The 25224-nt window shown below is 32.0% G+C and overlaps 3 protein-coding genes across 3 annotated transcripts; all 3 read left to right on the forward strand.

The window, feature by feature from the left end:
- The first annotated feature begins 279 nt into the window (after positions 1–279).
- Positions 280–1927, forward strand: LOC136062313 (uncharacterized). The gene is made up of 4 exons (XM_065761219.1): positions 280–377; positions 679–840; positions 1191–1806; positions 1890–1927. The coding sequence occupies exons 2-4, from the start codon at positions 763–765 to the stop codon at positions 1925–1927; spliced, it is 732 nt and encodes a 243-aa protein (XP_065617291.1). The 5' UTR covers positions 280–377; positions 679–762.
- Positions 1928–3099: 1172 nt separating this feature from the next.
- LOC112028548 (uncharacterized) lies at positions 3100–14745 on the forward strand. The gene is made up of 9 exons (XM_065760949.1): positions 3100–3200; positions 3502–3663; positions 4014–4629; positions 5697–5849; positions 7607–7678; positions 7941–8090; positions 8895–9092; positions 12502–12929; positions 14005–14745. Exons 2-9 carry the CDS (start codon positions 3586–3588, stop codon positions 14614–14616), a joined length of 2307 nt encoding a protein of 768 aa, XP_065617021.1. The 5' UTR covers positions 3100–3200; positions 3502–3585; the 3' UTR covers positions 14617–14745.
- Positions 14746–17657: 2912 nt separating this feature from the next.
- On the forward strand, positions 17658–21244 carry LOC112028542 (chlorophyllase-1). The gene is made up of 2 exons (XM_024061237.2): positions 17658–18095; positions 20406–21244. Exons 1-2 carry the CDS (start codon positions 17823–17825, stop codon positions 21084–21086), a joined length of 954 nt encoding a protein of 317 aa, XP_023917005.1. The 5' UTR covers positions 17658–17822; the 3' UTR covers positions 21087–21244.
- The last annotated feature ends 3980 nt before the right edge of the window (positions 21245–25224 follow it).

The following is a 25224-nucleotide window of genomic DNA, read 5'->3' on the forward strand; positions in this document are numbered from 1 at the left end:
TTTCTCTCTCATTTAGGTTCCCTCTTTCTCTTTTTTAAGGCAAGGTTCTAGTTCTTTATTTTCTTTTTACTATTTTGGAAAAGGAAAAGGTTTAAATTCTTGTTCAAAAAACAATGGATTTGGAGAGAGAGATAATACTCGTTAGGGGAAATGAAATGGAATATTAATTTAATTAAACTCAAAGTCTTTGGTGGACCCGGTTTTACTGCACAATCTCAAATATCATTATAAATAGTTGCTCAAATCACCAACATATGATGCAATAAATAAACTATTAGGTATATATCAAGTGTGTAAAAAACACTGCTTGCCTCCGAAAGCTCAACAGCAACTCACTGTCTTGGAAGGAGACTTGGCGACTAGAGACATTTTTTCTTGTAAGTAGAACCATCTTTCTGTAAGTGGCTAGAATAAATATTGATCCAAAGTAAATATGTGCTCTCTCAAATTATTACATTGATGGTTTCTAGGTGGCTTTAGTTTGTAAAATTTGTTATAATGAATAAAAAGACTTGTAAGACTTCTAAACAAACTAGAAATATAATGTAATAGAAATCATTAAGTTTACTAAAAGACTAACATGGAAACTAGATTAAATAAAATCAATTAAGAATGTAATTTATGTTGCTTTCCCAATTATACTATTAGAGATTGACATTATTGTCTTCTTGATCGCAGGTGAACCCTAATCTATCAGGATTGGTCTCATTGAATCCTGGGAGGATTGCCGTTGAATGTGCTAAAGTTGCTTCAAAAATAGAAATGCTGGAGGCTCCTGCGACAACAAAAGACATGATGGAAACAGAAATAAAAATATCTTCGCTGCCCTCGCCTCTTAAGGTACTCGGATGCATAAATTTTTTTGATAGAAAGCTTCAAAATATATCATTAACCAGCTGAATTAATAACATCATTAGAGAGACTTTCCTGCAGAAACGCAGGAGCCTCTTCTAACCTAACTGCATAACTACAATCAGATCTAGCCATATACATAATGATTTAGCATTTCGAGCTAATGAAAATCTCTCTCAGCCAAAAAAGTTATTATTATTATTTTTATTATAAAATATAGGGTGTTGAATTAGTAGGAGACTGATCATTTTTAGTATGAAATGATAGTAAAAAGAAATCCATTGTTGCAAAGTGGCTTCACGACCGTAATCCTAATATTTTTCCATTATTACCTTCAGTGCTCCAAGTCGATGGATGAATTTTTTGCCTGGGTTGATCAACATCGGAAAGATATTGAGGCTCATTCAGATTGGATAGATGAACAGTACACACAATTCGAAGATTACATTATCCACCCGGAATTAAAAGATTTCAAAGATTATGAAATATTGTATCCGAGTGCCGTCAAAGGTCAATGGGAAGATGTCCTTCAAATATGTCGTAAAGAAATGTTTTTAAGTACTGTCCCGATCACCAATTCCTGGGACACGGTATTCCACCTAGCAATCTCTGATGACCGAAATGAATATTTTGAAAAACTTCTACAACTATTACCTCAGGAAAGTACACACATAGCAAGTGCTTTAAGGAGGAAAAACAATAAAGGAAATAATCCTCTCCACATTGCAGCATCAGTAGGGAGTGTGATGATGTGTCGCCTCATTATTCGTATCTCAAAATCAATGATAAGTACTTGTAACAATGAAGGTGAGACCCCTCTCTTCGTAGCAGCACTAAAAGGTAACAAAGAGGCTTTCCTTTACCTCAATTCTGAATGCGGCTCTAAAGAAAAGTACTGTATAAGAAGAAATGGTGACACCATTCTCCACTGTGCTATCGCTGAAGAACACTATGGTGAGCATTTTGATGCTTTTTTTATTTTTATTTTTTTTATTTTTTATTTTTTTATTTGTTTATTTTTATTTAATGCACTGCAGCAACTTTTCTAGCCGCATTTATGTGGAGAAGACCCTGAACAATGCATCCTAACCTATCGCTACTCACACAGAGCTAAAAGAAGATGCCTGACGTGACATGTACTTCAGCAAACTCATGGATGAGGAACACGTGGACGATGGAGATGAGGAGAAGAGTAACTATATAGAGGAAGGAAGCTCCTAACAATAGAGGGAGGAGGGAACTTGGTTGTAACCCTAAGATTTTTGTTCATCAGAAAAACAAATATCTTAGCTCTTCGGATTATCAAATTCTACGTGAAAATTAATGTTGGCTTGTGCTTGAAAGCTGTGATCCATTGTTATCAATCCCATACTTAACCTAGCTCTTTCACCCATACTCTACAAATTAATTGTTCTTGGGTTTGGGCTACAAATATCAACCCTACAATAAAATTTAACGATTTTGATATTTTAAAATATTTAATTTTTTTTCCAAACTTTGTTAAAGTTGCTTTTGCATAATTTTTTTTTTCTCAAAATTAAAATTGATAAAATCCTACTTAAATTCCATTATATAACAAGAGGATGTGAATTAGTCTTATTATCATTCAAAAGAGAGATGTTAGAAAAACTGAAATACAAATGTGAAATGGCCTTTAGTTACTAGTTAGTAATTTTGTATATAAAAAAAAACAAGAGTATATAGATTTTAAATTAAAAAATTATAATATGAAAAGTTAAAATAAATGTTATATAAATACTATTAAATTATTAAAAATCTGACTTGTAGTTGTACTTCAAATTTTATTAAAGCAGCCCAGACTTGGCCCCCCATCGCCCATCGGTACTATATAGTGTATAGTATTCTAGCAGTTGCCTATTCATTTCTCAGGTATCAATTCTTTACTTAAAGTATGACCCCCATTCATATCACGTGTTTGTCCTTTCCCTTTATTTTATTTTCATGAGAATCTTTCTCTCTCATTTAGGTTCCCTCTTTCTCTTTTTTAAGGCAAGGTTCTAGTTCTTTATTTTCTTTTTACTATTTTGGAAAAGGAAAAGGTTTAAATTCTTGTTCAAAAAACAATGGATTTGGAGAGAGAGATAATACTCGTTAGGGGAAATGAAATGGAATATTAATTTAATTAAACTCAAAGTCTTTGGTGGACCCGGTTTTACTGCACAATCTCAAATATCATTATAAATAGTTGCTCAAATCACCAACATATGATGCAATAAATAAACTATTAGGTATATATCAAGTGTGTAAAAAACACTGCTTGCCTCCGAAAGCTCAACAGCAACTCACTGTCTTGGAAGGAGACTTGGCGACTAGAGACATTTTTTCTTGTAAGTAGAACCATCTTTCTGTAAGTGGCTAGAATAAATATTGATCCAAAGTAAATATGTGCTCTCTCAAATTATTACATTGATGGTTTCTAGGTGGCTTTAGTTTGTAAAATTTGTTATAATGAATAAAAAGACTTGTAAGACTTCTAAACAAACTAGAAATATAATGTAATAGAAATCATTAAGTTTACTAAAAGACTAACATGGAAACTAGATTAAATAAAATCAATTAAGAATGTAATTTATGTTGCTTTCCCAATTATACTATTAGAGATTGACATTATTGTCTTCTTGATCGCAGGTGAACCCTAATCTATCAGGATTGGTCTCATTGAATCCTGGGAGGATTGCCGTTGAATGTGCTAAAGTTGCTTCAAAAATAGAAATGCTGGAGGCTCCTGCGACAACAAAAGACATGATGGAAACAGAAATAAAAATATCTTCGCTGCCCTCGCCTCTTAAGGTACTCGGATGCATAAATTTTTTTGATAGAAAGCTTCAAAATATATCATTAACCAGCTGAATTAATAACATCATTAGAGAGACTTTCCTGCAGAAACGCAGGAGCCTCTTCTAACCTAACTGCATAACTACAATCAGATCTAGCCATATACATAATGATTTAGCATTTCGAGCTAATGAAAATCTCTCTCAGCCAAAAAAGTTATTATTATTATTTTTATTATAAAATATAGGGTGTTGAATTAGTAGGAGACTGATCATTTTTAGTATGAAATGATAGTAAAAAGAAATCCATTGTTGCAAAGTGGCTCCACGACCGTAATCCTAATATTTTTCCATTATTACCTTCAGTGCTCCAAGTCGATGGATGAATTTTTTGCCTGGGTTGATCAACATCGGAAAGATATTGAGGCTCATTCAGATTGGATAGATGAACAGTACACACAATTCGAAGATTACATTATCCACCCGGAATTAAAAGATTTCAAAGATTATGAAATATTGTATCCGAGTGCCGTCAAAGGTCAATGGGAAGATGTCCTTCAAATATGTCGTAAAGAAATGTTTTTAAGTACTGTCCCGATCACCAATTCCTGGGACACGGTATTCCACCTAGCAATCTCTGATGACCGAAATGAATATTTTGAAAAACTTCTACAACTATTACCTCAGGAAAGTACACACATAGCAAGTGCTTTAAGGAGGAAAAACAATAAAGGAAATAATCCTCTCCACATTGCAGCATCAGTAGGGAGTGTGATGATGTGTCGCCTCATCATTCGTATCTCAAAATCAATGATAAGTACTTGTAACAATGAAGGTGAGACCCCTCTCTTCGTAGCAGCACTAAAAGGTAAAAAAGAGGCTTTCCTTTATCTCAATTCTGAATGCGGCTCTAAAGAAAAGTACTGTATAAGAAGAAATGGTGACACCATTCTCCACTGTGCTATCGCTGAAGAACACTATGGTGAGCATTTTGATGCTTTTTTTATTTTTATTTTTTTTATTTTTTATTTTTTTATTTGTTTATTTTTAAGCAACACACATTCTTGGGCATGATCAAGTTAAGTAATTGGTATAATTTTTTTTTTTAAAATTTTTTTGTAAATATTAACCCCACTTAATCATTTTTTATTAAATTAATATTTTAAAAGTTCTGATTGTTAAATTTTACCTTTTCATTATTTTTAATACTCATAAAAAATCATGTTTTATATATAATTTTAAAATAAAAAAAAATCTAAAATTTAAATAACTTATAATAAATGAGATTGTATCTTTTTTTTCATCATAAAATGTAATGGACATAGAGATTTGTCAAAATACATATCCAATAATAAGAAATTAAGAGGTGTAATATATATTATAACTTTAATCAAAATTATATAATTTAATAATTTAATAACTTTTTAATAGTTTAATATTTTGAAAATTCATTTTTGGATTATATGTTCTCTATGTTTTTAATTCATTGTATACCAAATTTTGAGTTAATCATGTGTTATTTACTATTTGATCCATAATGTCATCTTTATGCTTAATTTTAAAAATGCAAACAGTTAAAAATTAGTTAGACTAGACAATTATTTATTTGTGATGATCTTGAAATTTTGCAAATATAGAATATATAAGAATAAAATGTGATCCAATGAGAGTTATCATATTTGTATCCAAAATAAAATTATTGAATAGTGTAATTTTGTTCCTCAAAAAAAGAAAAAGAAAAAAGAATAGTGTAATTTTAATTAAAGTTACACCAAGTGTGTGTGTATATATATATTATAACTATTTTATTCATCAACTACTTGAGTTTCGTGTGAGTTTTGGATGTAAATTATTAATTTTGTTTTTGATTAACATGGAAGTGGATTATTAATCAGTCAAATACATTTAAGAAAACAGTACTTTATGAAAATTGGCAAGTTGTGCAATTGTTTGTAGTTAGATACGTTGTTTTTATTATTATTATTATTATTATTTAGAATCAGATAAAATAATTCTTAAGTCACATTTGGTTAATATTGTGCTTGGCAGAATTGTCCTATGATATACTCCACTTGTATGGAGGTCTATTGGTAGATTTTGCCAACAAAAAAGGCATGACCCCCCTCCATCTCCTAGCAAATAAGCCTTCCGCCTTCAAAAGTAGCAGCCACCTTCGATGGTTTGAAGATATCATTTATTATTGTGAGTATACTGTAAAATTTCTAAGATTGATAGAGTATCTCAAGTAAATAAACATCAACTCACTACTTTGTCTTTCTTTTCATTTGCTCCTACGTACCCACTCCCTCTTTTAATATCGGATTACAAATCAGTTTAAAGTAGAAAATAATTAGTGTCACACTTTCACTGAATTAAATTATCAACCCTTCTAGAACTCAAGTTCCGCAGTATATTTAGTTACATTTATTTCCAATTAACCATTACTATATGTCGATATCCATTGTTAATTGGTGAGAACATTTGGAAGGCACAAAGAGCTACGTGAAATTAAAAGAAAAATAACTAATGTTAATTTTCTAAGAGACTTAAAAAACAAAAATTTAAAAGTAGTTATGTATTCTTGTTTAGTGGAATAGTTGCTTATTGCTTAGATAAGAAATAAAATTGGGTAGTAAAGTACACAATGAAAGCTATGAATATAACAAGTAGCACAATGGTTAGTAAGGCAATATAGATAAAATGTTAGTTTGACGATTTGAAATTAGGTATGCTGGGGAGATCAATAAAGGTTTTTTTTTTTTTTTTTTTTTTTTTTTGCGGCGCTTAAATCAGTCAAGGTTTTCTGCAACAACAATATCTTTTTCTTACATTCTGACTTATAAAGAGTGGAATGAACAGCTACAAGGACAATACATTGACGCTAGAGTTAGAGTTAGAGTGAGTCATATATTTTAGTTGTTCTCCATTTTCTCTAGGGCAAAAATTTCACGTAAGACTAACAATCTCCTATAAGAAATCACTAATTAATAGTGCAACAAGAGTACGGGAGATTGTACTCTATTTCCATGTGGTATGTGACCCGATCTATATTCATCAGTTTGTGGCATGGAGAAATCATTTACAATGTGGTTTGTGACTTAGCTGCTTTCATTTCAGCAATTCCGTAATAGACAAACAGGAACTAATTAAGGAAGCAGAAAAGAACCTTCCACGAGATACCCATGGAGGTAAGACACCAAAGTGAGATATGTTCACACACACATCACAATGTGTTATCAAAAACCAAAAAGTATGCTAACATTATTGTGTTAAGTAGTTAGAGATAAGAACTAATAGAAAAATAAAGTTCATAAAAAAAAAAACTAATTGGAAAAAAAATGCTGACATGACTTGAGCTTCTATTTTTTTTTTTTTTTAACTTGAGCTTCTATTTTTATTGGTCAAGACAATGATTTTAATAAACGGTTGATAATGATTAATTGTCTTTGTCTAAATTACATCTTCCACCTATTTACAGAAGCTGCTTTGAGTTTGTAAAATTTGTATACGAGGCAGTGTGGCCAACTGGCCATGTATATTTCTGTTCTATTGTCTTGTAATTTTCAGTACGGAGTACGGTAAAATACATCTTTCTGCTCTCATATAATAATAGATTCTACTAATTAAATTCACAATATAAGATTTATTAGAAGAGAGTATTACCTTTCTGAACTCTAAAAATATCTACTAATTTTCTCCTTTATGTAAGTCTACCAATGGTTTTTTTTTTTTTTTTTGAGAAACAAGTCTACCAATGTACTATAACTAGGGCCTATTTGGTCTCTAATTTCAAATTCACATTTTTACATTTTAAATAACATTACACACATTTTCATACATTTTTTCACCCACACATATTTCAAAAAATTACAAAAATTTCATTTCAAACTACTCTACAAAACACCCCCACTCTTTGATTTGAGATATAAACTATAACTAAGCTCCTTTTCATTTTCCAGCAATCGACAGAAAATGCACATGGTGGGAAGCTGATATAGAGAAACCTCAAAAATCCCACTTTACCAATGGAGGTATATATCAAAGCGAGAAATTAATGTTCACGCCGCAATATGTTATAAGAAGAAAAATAAAATTGTTCACGCTAATTGCATGAGTCTGTTTAAGAAGTTTGAGAAGCACAAAACTATATTTCAGTAGCTAATTCAGTGATTTGACTTGAGCTTTTTTTTTTGAAAGGTTGACTTGAGCTTGTTGCTATTAGTCTATTCAAAAGAATGATATTATTAAATGGATTAATATGGATCAATTTATTCTTATTCTTTTGTGCTGTAGGGGACCCATCACCCAACGGAGTTGAAAGTCATCAATTACAACTTCCACCTGGTTACAGAACCTGCTTTGAGTTTGCAAAACTTGTCTCGAAGGCAGTGCGCAAGCTAGTAATACTTGTCTCGAAGGCAGTGCGCAAGCTAATAATACTTGGTACTTATACGCGGTCCATCATTCACCGTTCTGTTAATTTTGAGTAATAACAACTACGAGTTTGAAAGGAGTTGAATTTTTTTTTACCAAAAAAAAAAAAAAAAAAACAATGGAGTTGAATTTTTGAGCTTATTTCTATTTTTAGTTTATTTTTGTTATAATTTATAAATTTTATTGTACTTTTTGATACTATTAATAGATACTACTGTACTATTCTACTTATTTTTTAATCTTGTTTCTATATTTTTGACAAAAAATTTTCAGTTTAAATTAAATAAATTATTCTAAATGGACAATATATACATACACAATAAATTTCATAACATATTAAATTTTATGATAATTGAGTTAGGATATTATTATCGATTTTCACATAGCTTCAATTTCGACACTATTTTAATATCGATCATTAACAATTTAATTTGTCTTGAGAGACAATCCTAAAATTTTTTATCAATTATGCTGCAACCCTAGACTTATTGGTTTCCTATATATGTCCAAAATATCTCTTTATTATTGACTTAGTGAATGCACCCATTACTACAAATTTTAGTACTTGAGTTTTACTACAAGAGTGGTGTGTCATTTTCTAAGCATACTATAAAAAAAAAAAAAAATGTAATTTTGAAATTTATTATAATTTTTGTCATGTCGTATCAACTGCGTTGATTATTACATTAATTTGTATATGTTTTCTTATAAAATTATTAATAGCTTCAGCATTTTTCTTATCCAATTACTTAGCAAACATTTGTGAGTATGTCAGATTTACTTGGTAACATTATTGGTGGTATGGATCCTTAGGAGTTCCGGAGATGGTTATAAAGAAGGTAAGGGAGACGAAGGTGAGGCATGGATATTATATACTAATCATGAAGGAACTACTGAAGAACACTTCAATGTATCGATTTTCACAAGGCATCGACTATCCAGTTATACCCCAACATGCAGAATCTCAAAACGATGATGAGTTGATCCCTCTATATAAAAAGCTTGGAAAAGGTAATCATCACCTAATTCAATTACACAGTTTATTTATTAATTTGAATATGTTTTCGCATTCGAATTATTTACTTATTATGATTTATTTAAATAATTATAGTTTACATAAACGATATTTAATCTTAATTAAACAGGCTAAAATTGGTAGTAATTTAATCTTCCAATTACGTTATTTAAAAAGTAAACTTAGCAAATTGAAGATTTTTTTCATTTGGAACCTTCCTCCTTACACACTATGGCTGCTTATCGTCTAAGGTCGAGGGGCAGTTTTTTCCTGCATTTTCTCTTCGCAAAATTTTCCCTTCTCACGTCTGTCTTTATGACTTACAGTAGAGGCTTTCTGGTTTTTCCTTCGTTCTAATCTCTGTTGTTTTTTCTGGGTTCAGTCCTCTCTTCTTTCTCTTTTTAACCTTTTCGCACTTTTACGTTGGTTATTAGTGTTGTATTAGGAGAATCATGGGATGTTTTGTGGCAGAAACTACCAAACTCACCACAAACATTATGTTTTGTGGCAGAATTTACCAAACCCACCACATACATTATGTTACTCTTCATCTTATACGTATGTAATTACATACTCATGTATTTAACTATTTGTGTACTTTTATATTATTCAGTGCGCCTATATAAGGCAACATAAATACAGTTATTTGCTTAGTTCAACATATTGACTATTAATCAATCCGTCATTCCTTTCATGCACATAAAATCGGAAACTATTAGCCCTACCTCAATACTCAGTGGATTCTGCACCACATGAATCCAAAAATCTAACATATACAAGTATCAAGCACTTCACACTTTAAAAATAAAACTTTCCAATTCTTGGGTGGTGTGGATCAAGTTCAGGGACGGAGCCAAGATTTTAAACCAGCGAGGCCGTAGTATAAAGGAAAAAAAAAAAAAAAAAAAAACTCCAAATAGGCATTCATATTGTTTGTTCGTTTAGATGCTTTAAATTAGATTGTTTAACCTAATTAATTAAACAAGTTGATTATTAGGTTTATTATTCAGATCTAGGTTAAATAAGCATATATCATATCATATCATGCATAGCAACGGAAAAGTAAATAACACCACGGTATGATGACTAGGAAAATCGATAAAATGAACCGTTTTATGGTAAAAACTTGGGGATGATTTGACATAATTATCCTTAATGTAAAGTAAATCCACTATAAGAGAATCGAGATTTTTACAAAAAAATTTAATTCTAAATCTAATGTTACCTCATGTAGTAACTTATTGAAACGACCATGTGCAAGTTCTGAATTCGCAGACTCACTCTCTCTTTGGATTTACAGCAACACAAGCACCCTTGCTTGTGACTTTGAGATCCTACTTAAAAGTTTATTAACACAAACTCTCTAGTTTGTGACTCGAAGACCACCCTTGAAGGTTTAGATTATCAGCAGTTGTTGATCTTGTTGCAGCAACTTTAGATTTACTGGATCTAATGATATGAGAATAATTTCTGGCAGTGACTTTGATAGAGGAAAGCATAATACCTTTAGATCTCACAAGAGCACTTCCAAAGTCTCTTCAAAACGTGCTTTAGGTTTTCTTTTAAATACTATGTAAAATAGATCTGAAATCCTAATCATTTAATGGACCAACGGGCTGTTGGGCTTAATTAAAATTCTGCCGAATCTGATTTTCTACGATTTTTGATCAGTCGGATCTAATTTTCGATCAGTCAAATTTCACAAAATTTGAACTCTCCTTTCTTTTGCTTGAATGTTCTTATATATTGACTTGTAACATCTTGAGTATTGTCTAATCCAATCTATAGATTTAGGAATTTATATCTAAACAAGTTTGTGCTCACAGTTTGTCAATAGTTCTAAACTTTAGAACCTAACATGTATAGTATTAAAAAATTATAAAGATACAAAATCGTTATTTCTAAATACATTAAGATGCAATCATTTACCAACAAAGACAAAAACGAAAATAAAATATATTGTTTTAATACTAGGCTTTTGAAGTTCGAGCATTCACAGAGGTGGTGTTAAAAATTTTAGCTTTTAGCACTTCAGAAAGCTACTTCATTTATTTTACCACCTCGCTTTACAATACATCCAATATCAAATGTTTATTTTTTTATTACTTCATTTAAAATAATATAAACAACTTATTAAAATAATAAATGAAGAAAGAGAATTTGAGTTTTTTAATTAAATGAAGAGATATAATCTTATTAAAATATTGTATTTTATTTTTAACAACTTGTTACAGTTAATTAGTATTTATACCAGTTTACTGTAGTAGCAAAAAAAAAAAAAAAAAAAAAAAAAACTTTAGCTTCTCCAATAACACATGATTTTTTGGTGGTAATTTTTTTTTTTGTTGCTAAAATACAATCACACCATTGTGAATGTTTTTATTGTTTTTGTTAAGTTATTGGGTTGGATAATTGCTATTTGGATCAAGCTAGTTAGGCTGATTGGGGAAAAGGGAGATCTAAGGCCTGGGACCCTACCTGGGTTCATCCTTGGGATCAACCCATCTAACTATCTCATGATGGACTGGTAAGCAACCTTTAGGATTTAATATTTAACCAACATGAAACTCTAGGACTAAGTTTAGATGGAGAGGGGAGGGGAGTAGAGGAATGTGATGGGATAGGGGGATTTAATAAACTTTGTTTGGATGATATTTGAGAGAGAGATGGGAAGGTTTTGCGGAGATTTGGAGGGGGACTTACCCCTCTAAACCTCAAATTTTTAATTCTCAAAGATTGAGAGAAATTGGAGGCCAAAGGAGATGGGAATGTTCCACTTATTTAAAAACTTTAAATTTTTTCTTTATGATGTCAATTTATATATGTTTTTATCAAAATTAGCAAAAAGTAGTTGTAATTGTTAAGGCAATTGTCTCCCTCCCCCCCCCCCCCCTGTCCCACTGCTTAATTTTAAAAAGTATTCAAATAAAAGAAAGGATACTCATGAATACAAATCTTCTATTCCATTTTATGTTCTACCAAACTACTAATAGTGGTATGCTGTGTGTGTGTGTGTGTGTTTTTTTTTTTTTTTTTCAATTTAAACTTTGGTTATTTTATAAAGAAAGTAAAAAGAATATATGACAAGTCATAATTAGTGAAATATAAAGTGAAAAAAAAGGGGACAAAGCATTTGTATTCAATAATGTTCCTCCTATTCTACCTAATTTTTAGAATATACAAACAAATGAAAAGTGCAATCATTCCCCTCCCCACTGATCTCTTCCGCTCCAACCCCCTCCCTCTTACAAAGGGTAGAGAAAATTATGTATTTTTCTTAAAAACAAAACAAATAATTAAATATGTTGCACATGCACAACATATTTTAGACTCATAGCTGAAAAGAAAAAATGGTAATAGTTTTGGATAAAATTGAGTAAAATTTATTATCTTGTGCAATGGCAGGGAAAGAAAAGGAAAAGGCAGCTAGTGATCAGTCAAAGGAAACAAGTGTACAGGATTCTGCCAAAAAAAAGAAGAAAAGAAGCGAACAGAAAGACATTGATCTTTCAGAGTTAACACCCATACTAGTAGCAGCAAAGAATGGAATTACCGAAATGGTTAAGGCAACCCTTAAGAGATATCCCATGGCCATGTATGACGTGGATAAAAACGAAAAGAACATAGTATTATTGACAGCGGAGCATAAGCAACCTTGCGTATATGAGCTCCTACTCTCACTCAAGGAAAAGAAAATTATTAAAGAAAGTATATTCGGTGAAGTGGATAAGGAGGGGAATAGTGCATTGCACCTTGCAGCAAAGAGCACCGATTTTAGGTGGCCAGTTCCGGGAGCCTTATCCCAAATGCAATGGGAAATCAAATGGTATGAGGTAAGAGCCCAGAATGGCCAAGGTAAAGAGGACTTTTATTTATCATTGATTCCTCCTATATTATATATTGGAAAATACTAAAATTATTACAAAATATTTATAAATGAGTGATATTAGGGAAGCTAAATTTTTTACAAATACATAATTTTTATAACTAATGAGTTACTAATAAAAAAAATTAATTTAGCCATTCTTTTATTATTTTTAGAAATCTACAAATTATACTCATTATTATATCGATTTGCCAATGTTATTCATTCATTATGCTTTTTAAATTCATCTTTCATATTCATTGCCACAAGATAGAGTTTGTAAAGACTTAGTAATTCTTTTACAAACTATTGTGACAATCATAGTAAATATATAATTACTTTTCTGTAGTGTTATGGGTATTATAAATTTTACTACATTGATGTGTTACTAATCATGAAGAGGTAATTCAAATCTTCATTTAAGAGTCTTCTAAAAAAAAAAAAAAAAAAAAAACTTCATGTAAGAGGTGGTTGAAGCCCATCAATTATATTTTCTGTAGTATATTTAGTATTTTTCAGACTTTTTTGTGATTGGTGCCATATCAATTTGTAGGTATTATGTAGTAAAATTTTTAGTATTTTTAACATTCACAAATTATATTTATTGTTACATTAATTTGGAGATTTAAACTATAAAATTTGTAGTAGTTTTAGTATTTTTCTTAGGTTTGGCTTGTTAGATCTTAACTAACTAGGTTTACAAAATATTGTGACAAGGATTAGATAGAATATTTCTCAGCACTTGATTTTGTTACACGTACACACAAAAAGCTTGTTGATCTTGGATGAATTATCAGCCCACCACTCGATTTGCAGATCGATCAGCATGTCGGAAACTACTGCAAATTGTTACAACGGGGTCACCGATTGGACCTTGCTTTTAGAAAGAAACTAATGCATTCCTTAGTTTGTACTTTGTACCATGCTTGGACTAATGTTAACGCATGTATACGTTCATTTATGTAGTAATAGAATGCATTAGGTCCTCTCCATTGAAATAGACATGAAAGTATAACCTTCTTTTTATTTCGAAATGCATGCAGTACATAAAGAAATCATTATGGAAAAGAAGCTTCCATTTCCTCCACAACAATAATAGCCAAACCCCAGAGGAGGTCTTCACCAAAAAACACCAGAATCTTGTTAAACTGGGAGGGAGCTGGCTAATCAGCACATCGAATGCATGCTCAGTCGTAGCAGGTCTCTTTGTCACAAGTACCTTTTCCACCGCAACCAACGTGCCTGAGGGTTTTGAAAGCAAAGTCAATAAGTCATCCAAAATTTACGCATGCTCATCCTTTGTGTCCTTCTACTCTTCACTCATAGCAGTTGTCATGTTCCTTGCAATTCCCACATCTTGGTGTAGAGAAAAAGATTTCCGCCACGCCTTACCACTGAAGCTTTTGCTGGGTTTAACAGCATTCTACATTTCCATAGCTTCTACCTTGGTATCCTTCACAACCGGACATTTCTTCATCTTTAGGAATCAACTAAAATTTGTGTCTTCCACCTCGTATATAGTGACCAACGTGCTAGTAACAGTGTCTTCTATGGCAGTGTTTCCACTCTACTTTCATTTGGTGTGGGCTACCTTCAAGAAGGTGCCACAACGTAAATACAGGGTTAATATTCCTCGCTGGTTTTTGGAAGATTAACTAGTGTTTAGTATTTACATTCCTATCTTCAAGAACCTGATGGCTCAGGTTATTGATTGATACACTTTCTCCAATAATATTGATACTAGACTTGTACTGTGTTCTATTTCAATAAAGCAAAACATATTTATCTGGGTGAATTGAATATTATCTACCTTCTTAATTAAGTTGTTGAACCACAATTTATCGTGGGGAGTTCAATTGGTTTTTTATGTTTTATTTTTTATTATCATTATGAATTTGAATTTGAATGTTTTGAGTCAACTTTAATTATATATAGTTGTAGGAAATAAAAATTGTAGGTAATAAATTTTTTTATAGAGTTTGTAATTTCATTTAAATTTGTTGGATTAGTTATTGTCTAAACAAATATGTTGATGCTTTAACATGTAATTCCAATGTTCTCATCTTTTTTAGTAATCTCCCTAAGTTAGTTAGACATAGGATGTCTATAAATGAACCAGACTAATTTATGGATAACTTGAGGTTGACTTAAGAAAATGTTTGTTTATTTTAGCATATTTAGTAAACAAGCCAGTCTCATACTCATGTTTAAGTGTAACTATAAAATAAGTCAAGGTCAAACATAATAATGTGCTCGTAAACAAATTTGTATGATAAGACTTGATTTAATGTGTACATAAAAGAAAAGAAGTATTTGAGTTTTGCATTTAACTATGTCAATCTCATTATATAGTGAGGAACAAAAATTGTTAGTGAGTTGATTGTCTACACTTGTGCCAATTAGGGTACTTGAAGAATAAGGGAACAAAGAACCAACGAAGAACACCGATGGGGTGCCGGCTAAAGACTATCTGAAGGTTAAGTCAATGATAGAAGAATCTCCTAAAACTCAAGAATGTGAGAGCTAGAAAATTTCACGTACCTTAATAAGGAAGATGATGTTTGGTTCTTATATAGTGGTTTAGAATTGACCAAGATCTCTTGAATGTAGGAGCTTTCCTTGTAGAGGAGATTTGGAGTTAAGGTTCCGAGGTCTAAGGGCTTTTCTTCCCATATAGGGAATATGCGAATGTGTAATAGGGTTTTTGGACGTGGTGTGCAAGTTATTACCATATATGGACACATGCATGGAGAATACATAAAGACTTGAGGGACCTAGTGTACCCAACTGTTGGTATGATCATTCATTCGTTGGTATGCTCATCCATCCGTCAGTATGCAAATGACGAGGTGTGAATCATCATTCGGGCATATACACGAGCTACTCTATGGGTCTTTGAGTTGAGTGGAAAGCCAATTCATTGGGACTTCAAGGGATTGAATGAGGCATTTATCCCGATGGGTCCTTGGTTGGTGGAGGAGGCATTTATCTTGACGGGCCAAAGACAAGGTATTTCATCTTGATGGGTCAAAGTGCCAAAAAGACTTTCTTAGACAAAAATACTTCTATCAAATAGAACTTTTATCTTGTATAAAAAATAAAATAAAAACGCAATTTTAATTTTTAATGCTCAAATATGTAGGATGACAACTTATTACACACTCGATCCCTCTTGTATTACCCCCGCACATTCTTGGTGTAATGGTTACTCCACAAGTATAAGTGGTTGTAGGGTGTGAGGGGCATGGGCCAGGGTTTAAGTTTTCAAAAGGGAGATTCACACACATATACATTTAAATTAAATTAGAGTAGAATTTTTATTTTGTATATATATAAAAAAAAAAAAAAAAAGGGTCCCTCCTGTATTGCGCGGATTGGACATGTGATAATATGGGCCTAATATTATGCGTCTGCAACGAAAACTTGGGACTGAAATCGAATAATCTTCTCCTTAATTTTCATAGAGTTAGGCCCACTTTTGATTTGGACCATTGAGTTGCTTTCCAACACCCACTTGATTAAGGTGGGCCTTATAAACTTCGGCCTTGATGTTACATTTGAAAAACGTGGTACATGAGCAACATTTTGGCATCAGAATTTAATTTTTACTCCTCCTATCGTGTCGGTCGGACTAAAAAAATTTAAGACCAACTCGTTCCATAGGTCTCACTCTATACATGAGATTCAAGTCACTTCGATGAGTTTTAAGGATAAAGCTCTAAATTTTTCTGTTACAATATTAATTGGATCATTGTTAAATTTTGCTAAATTATAAAGTTATCATTTCTAATGTGAATTTCTGCACATTTAGTCTTGTATGATTTTCTAATTATAAAAAAAAATACACCTTGTATTATTTTCTACTCACTAGTAAATTCAAAAATATGTTTCGCACTTGTTTTATATTAAATAAATAAATAATCACACGCACCGTTGACTGCCAAACATCCAAACCCTCTCAATTGGCCAAACCCTCCACCACACCCAAACCAGCAATTGAGCAACACAATTTGCAAAATTGGCTTACTAATCACCAAAAAAAGACAAAAAAAAAAAAAAAAAAATCCAGATTTGGATATAAGAGAGAGAGAGAGAGAGAGAGAGAGGTCACGAAGGTCTTTGACGACTCTTCAAGGATCTTAGGCAGTAGCAATGATTCGTCATGACTTGTCATTGGTTGTGGAGTGGTTCTTGTATTGGCCTGTCCATTAATGGTTTTTATGGCGGTGTGCCTTAAGCCACACACGCATAGATGACCATTATAAAATAAATAAATAAAAATTTGATTTTATTTAAAAAATTTCAAGGAGGACCTAAATTGAATAGAAAATCCTTTTGGGATAATTTTTTGTTTTTTTGTTTTGTTTTTCACAATGATTTAGAGAACACATATGGAATGGAAAATTGTTTTTTAGAACATTTTGCTAAATAAGTGAATAGAGACTATAATTTCAATGGTCACATTCCCTATCTCTGCGCTCTCCCCAAAACACTTTGGGCCAAGGAGGAAGATGACACCCTCTTGTCTTGTTGTTTGCTATTAATTTTTATAAGTACTTCATTAAATAGCGTGCCCTAACTACCAGTTAATGCTCTAACCCAACAAAAGATATTTTGACCTATAATATTTTTGCAACTTGTAAACATTGTAAAAATGATTGAAGTAACATCACATTTATAACGCTATAACCATTAACATTATTTTCATCACGCAAGAAGAAAAGAAGAAGAAGAAAAAGGAAGCCAAGATTCTCCATACTTTATAGAACACAATCTCTCTCTCTCTCTCTCTCTCTCTCTCTCTCTCATATATATACACACAAAGAAAAACACGTACAAGGTACAACGCTGAGTGAGAGCCATGGCAGAGTTGGAAGGTAAACCAGCTTTGGCAACAACTACTACTGTTTTTGATCAAGGAAAACTTCCTTTCACAAGCAAGAAAGTGGAGACATCAAACGGTGATGATAGCACTAGCAGTCCACCTCCAAAGCCATTGCTAATTGTTACACCAACTACTAGTGGCCAATACCCTGTAATCTTGTTTCTTCATGGCTTCTACCTCCGGACTTGCTTTTACTCTCAACTCCTTGAACATATTTCCTCGCATGGTTATATTGTTGTTGCTCCTCAGGTATTTCGAATCCCAATTATTTGCTTTACATGGATTTGTATCACTATCTTTATCTCTCCTTTCTATTTGTACTCTTCTAATTTAGCTTACTATGATTGTTAATTGAACTAATATCCTTCTCACTTTTCTTTTCTTTTCTTTTTTTTTTTGTGTGTCTCGTTTTTATGTTTATGCTTGTTATCTTATTACTTGTGATTATAAAATTGGGAAATTTTGTTGTTTTTTTTTTTTTTTGGGTGTGTGTGTGTGTGAAACAATTTCCTTATATTAACTTTTATTAAAAGTTTATTTACTTATTTACTAAATATTGTTTAAAATATGTTGAACATTAAAAAAAAAATGAAGTTTTAAAATGTTGTATAATAAACAAATAAACTAAAAGTTGTTGTCAAAAGATATTTTTAAGATTTTTGTGAATAGTACTTGTATTGACAAAACTATGATACAATGGGCTATTTATTTATTTTTTTTTTATTTATTATTTTTGCTTGGTAATTGCGGGGATAGAACCCCGAGCTGAAGGTTATCAAAGAAACCGGGTGCCATTAGGCTACAAGGCCCAATGACGGGCCCTTTTCATTCTTGATAGGACGTCACTTATTTTGACATATATTGGTTGAATTTTTGTACCAATTTAAGATATTTTATATGTTAATCATTGTAATACAAGAGATGTTTGATGAGATGACTAAGTAAAAATATATAACAGGGCGCCCTTTCATGGTTGTCGTATTATATATAATGTTTTCAGTTCAAAATGGAATTTTGGTCTATGAACTTCTCTTTTTTTTTTTTTTTTTTTAGATTAGAAGTTAACACAGGGAATGGAAAAATAAGACTCATAAGAGCTTACAACCGATGTGGGACTACAATCCACTGAACCTTTTTTTTTTTAGAGAATTTAGTTAGATTAGAAGTTAACACACAGGGGAGAGGGAAGTAAGACTCATAAGAGCTTACAATAATTATCCCATCAAGATTCAAAAGGGTCTATGAACTATTGTTGGTTCATCATTTATGAATTATTGAATTTTTCAATATTGTGGGGTTTTTTTTCTTAACAAATAAAAGATTTTATTAACCAAAAGAAAGGACAAAGCTATATAAAGGAATATTGTGGTCCTTTTTATTAATGTATTTATTTATTATGAAAAGGAATATTGTGGTCCTTTTAAATTTTAAAAACAAGTCAATATCATCCGTACTGTTCCTTGTCCATATCTTTATGCTGATCTGATCAATAAATTAAGGTTTTGGGGCTACAAATATATATATATATATATATTTTTTAAATGGAATATTAAATTCATGTGTTTTCATACATTTTGATCTTGTAATACTGACATGCATTTTAGTGTGAATATATGCATTGAGGACATTTATAGCCAAAAAAAAATTGTCATATTAAAAAATTGTTATTAGTAATGGAAGTAATGGATAATTAAAACCTTATTAAAGCTTAGGGATTAAGTGTGCGTTTTGCATTGGCTATAAAAGCCAACTTTTTTTTAGTATTTAACTTATTTTTACTACTATTTATAAGTTTTATTGCACTTTTTGGTATTATTTATAGGTCTTACTGTACTATTTCAGTTACTTTTAGCTTTATTTACAGTTAGTAAAAAATTTTCAGTTTCAGTTAAATAAACTATTTCTAAATTAAAAAAATGGTTAAAACATTCTATTCAAGGATAAAATTGAAATAAGGGACTCAAAATGCTAATTTAATCATGGTTTTATATAAAGTACTATAGGGTAAATCACATCAACCATCATCGAGATTTGAGGAAATTCAAAAATTGTCTAATATTTATAAAAAATGACACAAACTCCCTGAAGATACTCTTATTTTATTTTTCTTATCATATAACATTTTGATGAAATTTTACTCTAAAAAACGCATGTTTTGATTTTATTAATTATAATGGCATGTAATTAATGAAGAGGTTGTAGAAGGGTATCTATTATCTATATCAAAACTTGGAGGGATGAGATATGGTTTATCAAAATAAGAACATACATATAGGTTTCTAACATTCTCCCAAACTTTAAGAAGGTTAGTATAATTTATCCAAAAACTTAATCACATTTCAGGAAATGGATGAATATATTTTTAATTTTTTTAGTATTGGATATGGAAATTGTTTGAAATGTGAAGAAAAGCAGGTTATCTAATGTAAATTATTTTAAGGAAAGAATGGATCTTCCACAAGCCATTTTAGAGTTATTTCAATGGTCACAAGAAGTTATTCTTCTTGAAATTGTTACAGAACTCTCTCTCATTCATGTTTGTGTCATCTTCTTTTTAAGCTATACCTCTACATACCATCGAGTGGACTCGAAGAAATTGAATCAGCAGCGAAAGTGACAGATTGGTTATCAAGTGGTCTTCAACCTCAGCTTCCTGAAAATGTTGAAGCAAACCTACAAAAGCTTGCTCTAGCAGGGCACAGCAGAGGTGGAAAAGCTGCATTTGCACTCGCACTGGGTTACGCCAAAACTTCCTTAATATTTTCAGTATTACTAAGCATAGACCCCGTGGCTGGATGTACTAAATGTTGCCGAACGCAACCCCATATTCTCACCTATGTTCCTAGATCTTTCAACTTATCAATTCCAGTTACAGTAATTGGCACTGGGTTGGGTCCAGAGCAAAAGAATTGCTTATCACCACCATGTGCTCCAGAGGGTTTGAACCACGACGAATTTTTCAATGAGTGCAAGCCTCCATGTGCACATTTTGTTGCTAAGGACTATGGTCACATGGACATGCTAAATGATGATCCATCGGGTATTGTTGGAGAATTGAGTGGCTGTATGTGTGTGAATGGGAAGGGTCCAAGAGACGCCATGAGGAGGAGCGTAGGTGGGATTGCTGTGGCGTTTTCGAAGGCTTATTTGGAAGATGAGAGTGGGGATTTTGTAGCTATTTTGGCTGATCCTAGTCTTGCTCCTGCGAAGCTTGAACCAGTCGAATTCATTGAAGAATAAATTCATGCATGCATAATGCTCAAGTTTATTGGGTGTGAAAACATGGACCGTGGAGTACGTATTTGGTGAATAAGTAGCTCAATTTATTGTTTTTTTTTTGGGCCGAAATTCTATTGTATTTTCATGTGTAACAACTTATGTTTTAATCTAAAGGGCTATTAAGTATTTAAATTATTTTGGTGTGTGACTAGATAATTAATCTCTCTCTCTCAATTTGTTTACCATTTGGATTTATTTTTTTATTTTTTATATAGTTGAGAAGATAGAATTTAAAGTCATATCATGATTGTAAACACAATTTTATGATATGGAAGGAAAGTCAAATTCCCCTACCCATATGGGACACCAATTTAGAAGGAAATTCTCTCACGCTGTAGCTTTGTGAGGAATGAGCTGAGAAATGCATACACTGCATGTATAGACATATAGTACACTAATGTAGCACATTGCATTGATTACGTATATGCATGCATAGACATATAGTACACTAATGTAGCACATTGTTTCTTGTTTTTAAATCAAATAAGCACAAAAGAGTGTCCTTGAACCTTAATTGGATAGTAAAGCATAAGAGTCCATTCAAGGTTAGACTCCATATAACAACCTATATTATTTGATACCAAAGATAGAGTTTCACCTCAGCTATCCAAGCATTTCTGGTTTTATCTATGTAGTACTTCTTAATTTTGGTTCTACGACACTTAAAATCGACCAGAAAAATACAAGACAAAACAAATAATAAAGAGAGAGAGAGAGAGAGTTAAGGCTGTGCTTGCAACTAGCACAGCTAATTAATAACAGATACATCAGGCTCGAATAACGTGCATGCATATGTCCACATATAAAATTGGCTCTTCGCCCTTTGCAATAAATTACAAAAGACAGCAAATTGTTGGTACTAGGACCAAATGATCACATTGTCCACATGAGTTAAAACTATTTGTCGGTGAAAATACAAAATTGATTTTGACACCATGAAGAAATTGGAATTTGATCAATTGTCTTGGTGTAAAATTGAAATCCCAAAATATTTAGGGGTAAAATTGTCATGCGCGCAGCTGGAGACAAAGAGGTCCTTTCATATCAAATTGGGCCACAGTGGGCAAAATGGAATTTCCCTGTATGAAATTTACAAGTTTCCATCAAGATGTATCAAAGGTTATTTGAAGAACGATCTTAAAATGGACATGAATACATGGGATGTGAATTGATTTTGATTGGTCGTCAAAAAAATTCAAATGGAACAGCAGATATGTATGTGTAGGATAAACCGTGATATATAATGGGGAATTTTATAATTATTAAAACTAATTATTTGTTTCTACAAAATAAATGATAATTTAAAAGCATAATATCTTCTAGGATTATATACCAGCCAATTTTTATATACAAACCATAGTAATTTTATCATAAAATTAGAAATTTTTCTCTCTCTCCTTTTTTTTTTTTTTTTGGGGGGTGGGGTGGGGGGCATGCGTTTTAGGAGACAAGGGCTATTGTTCATGCACTGTGCATGAACAGTAGCCACACTTTTTGAATTTTTAGCCAATTTTTGCACATCAGTGGGTCCTGTGTACTGTTCACGAGACCCACAAACTTCACTTTTTAGTAATTTTTTAATTAAAAATGGGTCCAACGGTACTATTCACACATTTAAAAATTATTTTGCTATAGTGTTTTTAATTTTCAGTTTTCAGTTTCAGCGAAATAAGTTCTATCAAAACGGACCCTTAATCGACATTTTGATCAAACCAAATACTGCTAATTGACTTTAAAAGGAGCTCTTTGGCACTTTATTTTTCACACTTCAAAATTTTGTACTTTGTAAAAATTTTATGATTGAAATATTTTTTTAGTAAGGGTAAGTACAAGTTTAATTGTCATAAGAGGAAGTTCCCAATGTATTCAAAACATTGAGGATCCTTCTCTGATGAATAGAACAAAAGAGGGGACTCCTGTTTCCCTTCTCTTCAGTTTTTCTGAGTACGTGTTCGTTTGAGAACAGCTTATTTAGCTGAAACTAAAAACTTTTTGCTAAAAATACTATAAATAAATGTAAAAGTTAGCTAAATATTATAATAGGACTCATAAATAGTATTAAAAGGTATAGTAATACCTATAAATAATAGTAAAAATAAACTAAAAGTATAGATAAACTGAAAAATTTAGCTCATCTCAAATGCACACTACATATTAGAAAATTATATTACTTCTCTACAATTTCTCCAGCCATGAAATCACAGCTTGCCCAAAAATTTTATTTTTCAGTCTACCAAACATCATTCTATCAAGAAATCATCACACCACATCACAATATAGCACAATTTCAAAGATCAAACGCGCGCTAGCCTTTTAGGTACACATTAGTACCAATATCAACATAATCATGTCACAATAACAAGCAACACATGGAGAGAGAGAGGGAGAGAGAGAGAGAGAGAGGTTCACCGTGATAATTTTTTAAATAATTATCCTTCATAAGAGATAATAGTTATTTTTACTTCATAACTCATAAGTTGTTACACATGAATATACAATATTTTCACCATGATAATTTTATTAAATAATTAGCCTTCATAAGAGACAATAGTTATTTTTACATCATAACTCAAGATTGGGATCACCCAAAATATATAGCTACTAAATCTCCACTCTCACCTTCCAAATAAGCCTTTTCACTCATTGAAATGCTCCTCGTGGTTCGATCCCTCTGTAGCACATGGTGACATGAAGCAGTTCTTTTGCTTCGGACCCAAGCCAGTGCCAATTACTGTAAAGAGAATTGATATATTGAAAGATCTAAAAACACAAATGAGAATATGGGGTTTGGGTCGGCAACATTTAGAATTATCTCCTGGCTCCTGCCACGTGATCTATGCCTAGGAGCACTTTAAATTTTAAAGAAGTTTTGGAAAATCCAAGTGCTAGTGCAAATGCAGCTTCTCCACCTCTCCTGTGGCCGCTAGAGCAAGCTTGCATCTGTTTGCATCAACATTTTCAGGAAGCTGGGGTTGGAGGCAACTTAATATCAAAACCAAAAATCATAACTAAAGTTTGGCTCGAAACCAATAACTTTAATAGAGTTCATTACAAAGCTATGACCATTAACTATAGCAATTTCAAAAGCTTTAGTTTCTAGCCTAAAAGGAGAGACATTACATTTTCAACGGATTGTTGCCCCGAATGCATGAGAAAAGACTTCAACAGCTTCTATAGGGTCAGGAGTGTATTGCCGCCACCTTAGCCTGTTTGAGTACTGAGATTTGGGACATCAGTGATCGTCATGATGCTGGTGGCGATGATGCTACTTGGTTTCTTCCTTGGCACTTCGTGATAAAAAGGGGGAAAAGTTTTGGTCTATTTTGGCAGTGCTCTTAGGGGGAGAATGAGTAGGGAGTTTGTATGATTTTTATTTTATAATCTATATCCTATGTGTTTGATGAAGTTAATTCATATTTCAGGAAAGACAACTAAAAGGTGTTGAGCTTGGTAATCATCGAGGGAAGACCTCGGTTGAAATCGAGGCAATGTTGGGGGAGATAAACACCTTTTACGTTTTTAGACCCCTGTAAACTAGATTGTTTAACTTAATTAATTAACTAAGTGAATACTTAGGTTTATTATTCAGATCTAAGTTAAAACAAAACAATCATATCTTGCAAAGTAGCGGAAAATAAAGAAAACAATGATATGATGACTCAAGAAAATCAAAGTGGTAAAAAATCTGGAGAGAATTTAATTTAGCTATCCTAAAGGTAAAAAGCAAATCCACTATAAAGAATCGAAATTTACAATAAGATTTAGATCACTAACATCCTATTGCTATCATATGTAAAACTTATTGACATGACCACGTACAAACTTTGAATCCACGGACTCCTTCTCTATTAGGCTTTTGCAACACAATCACCCACACTTGTGACTTTGAGACTCTACTCAAAGGTTTTGGATCACCTTCAGACATTGATCTTGTATGTAGCAACTTCTACAATACTAGATCTTGAGATTTTTCAAGGAATAACACCGGTAGAAGACATGAGAGAGTTTTTTGGGTACAAAACCCTAGATACAAAGGAGGCACATTCTTCTCTTTCTGAAAAGTCTATTAAAAACGTGCTTAGAGTTTCCTTTATATAGT

This window comes from Quercus suber, unplaced genomic scaffold (assembly GCF_002906115.3).
Source record: "Quercus suber isolate HL8 unplaced genomic scaffold, Cork oak 2.0 scaffold_18, whole genome shotgun sequence".
NCBI lineage: Eukaryota > Viridiplantae > Streptophyta > Magnoliopsida > Fagales > Fagaceae > Quercus > Quercus suber.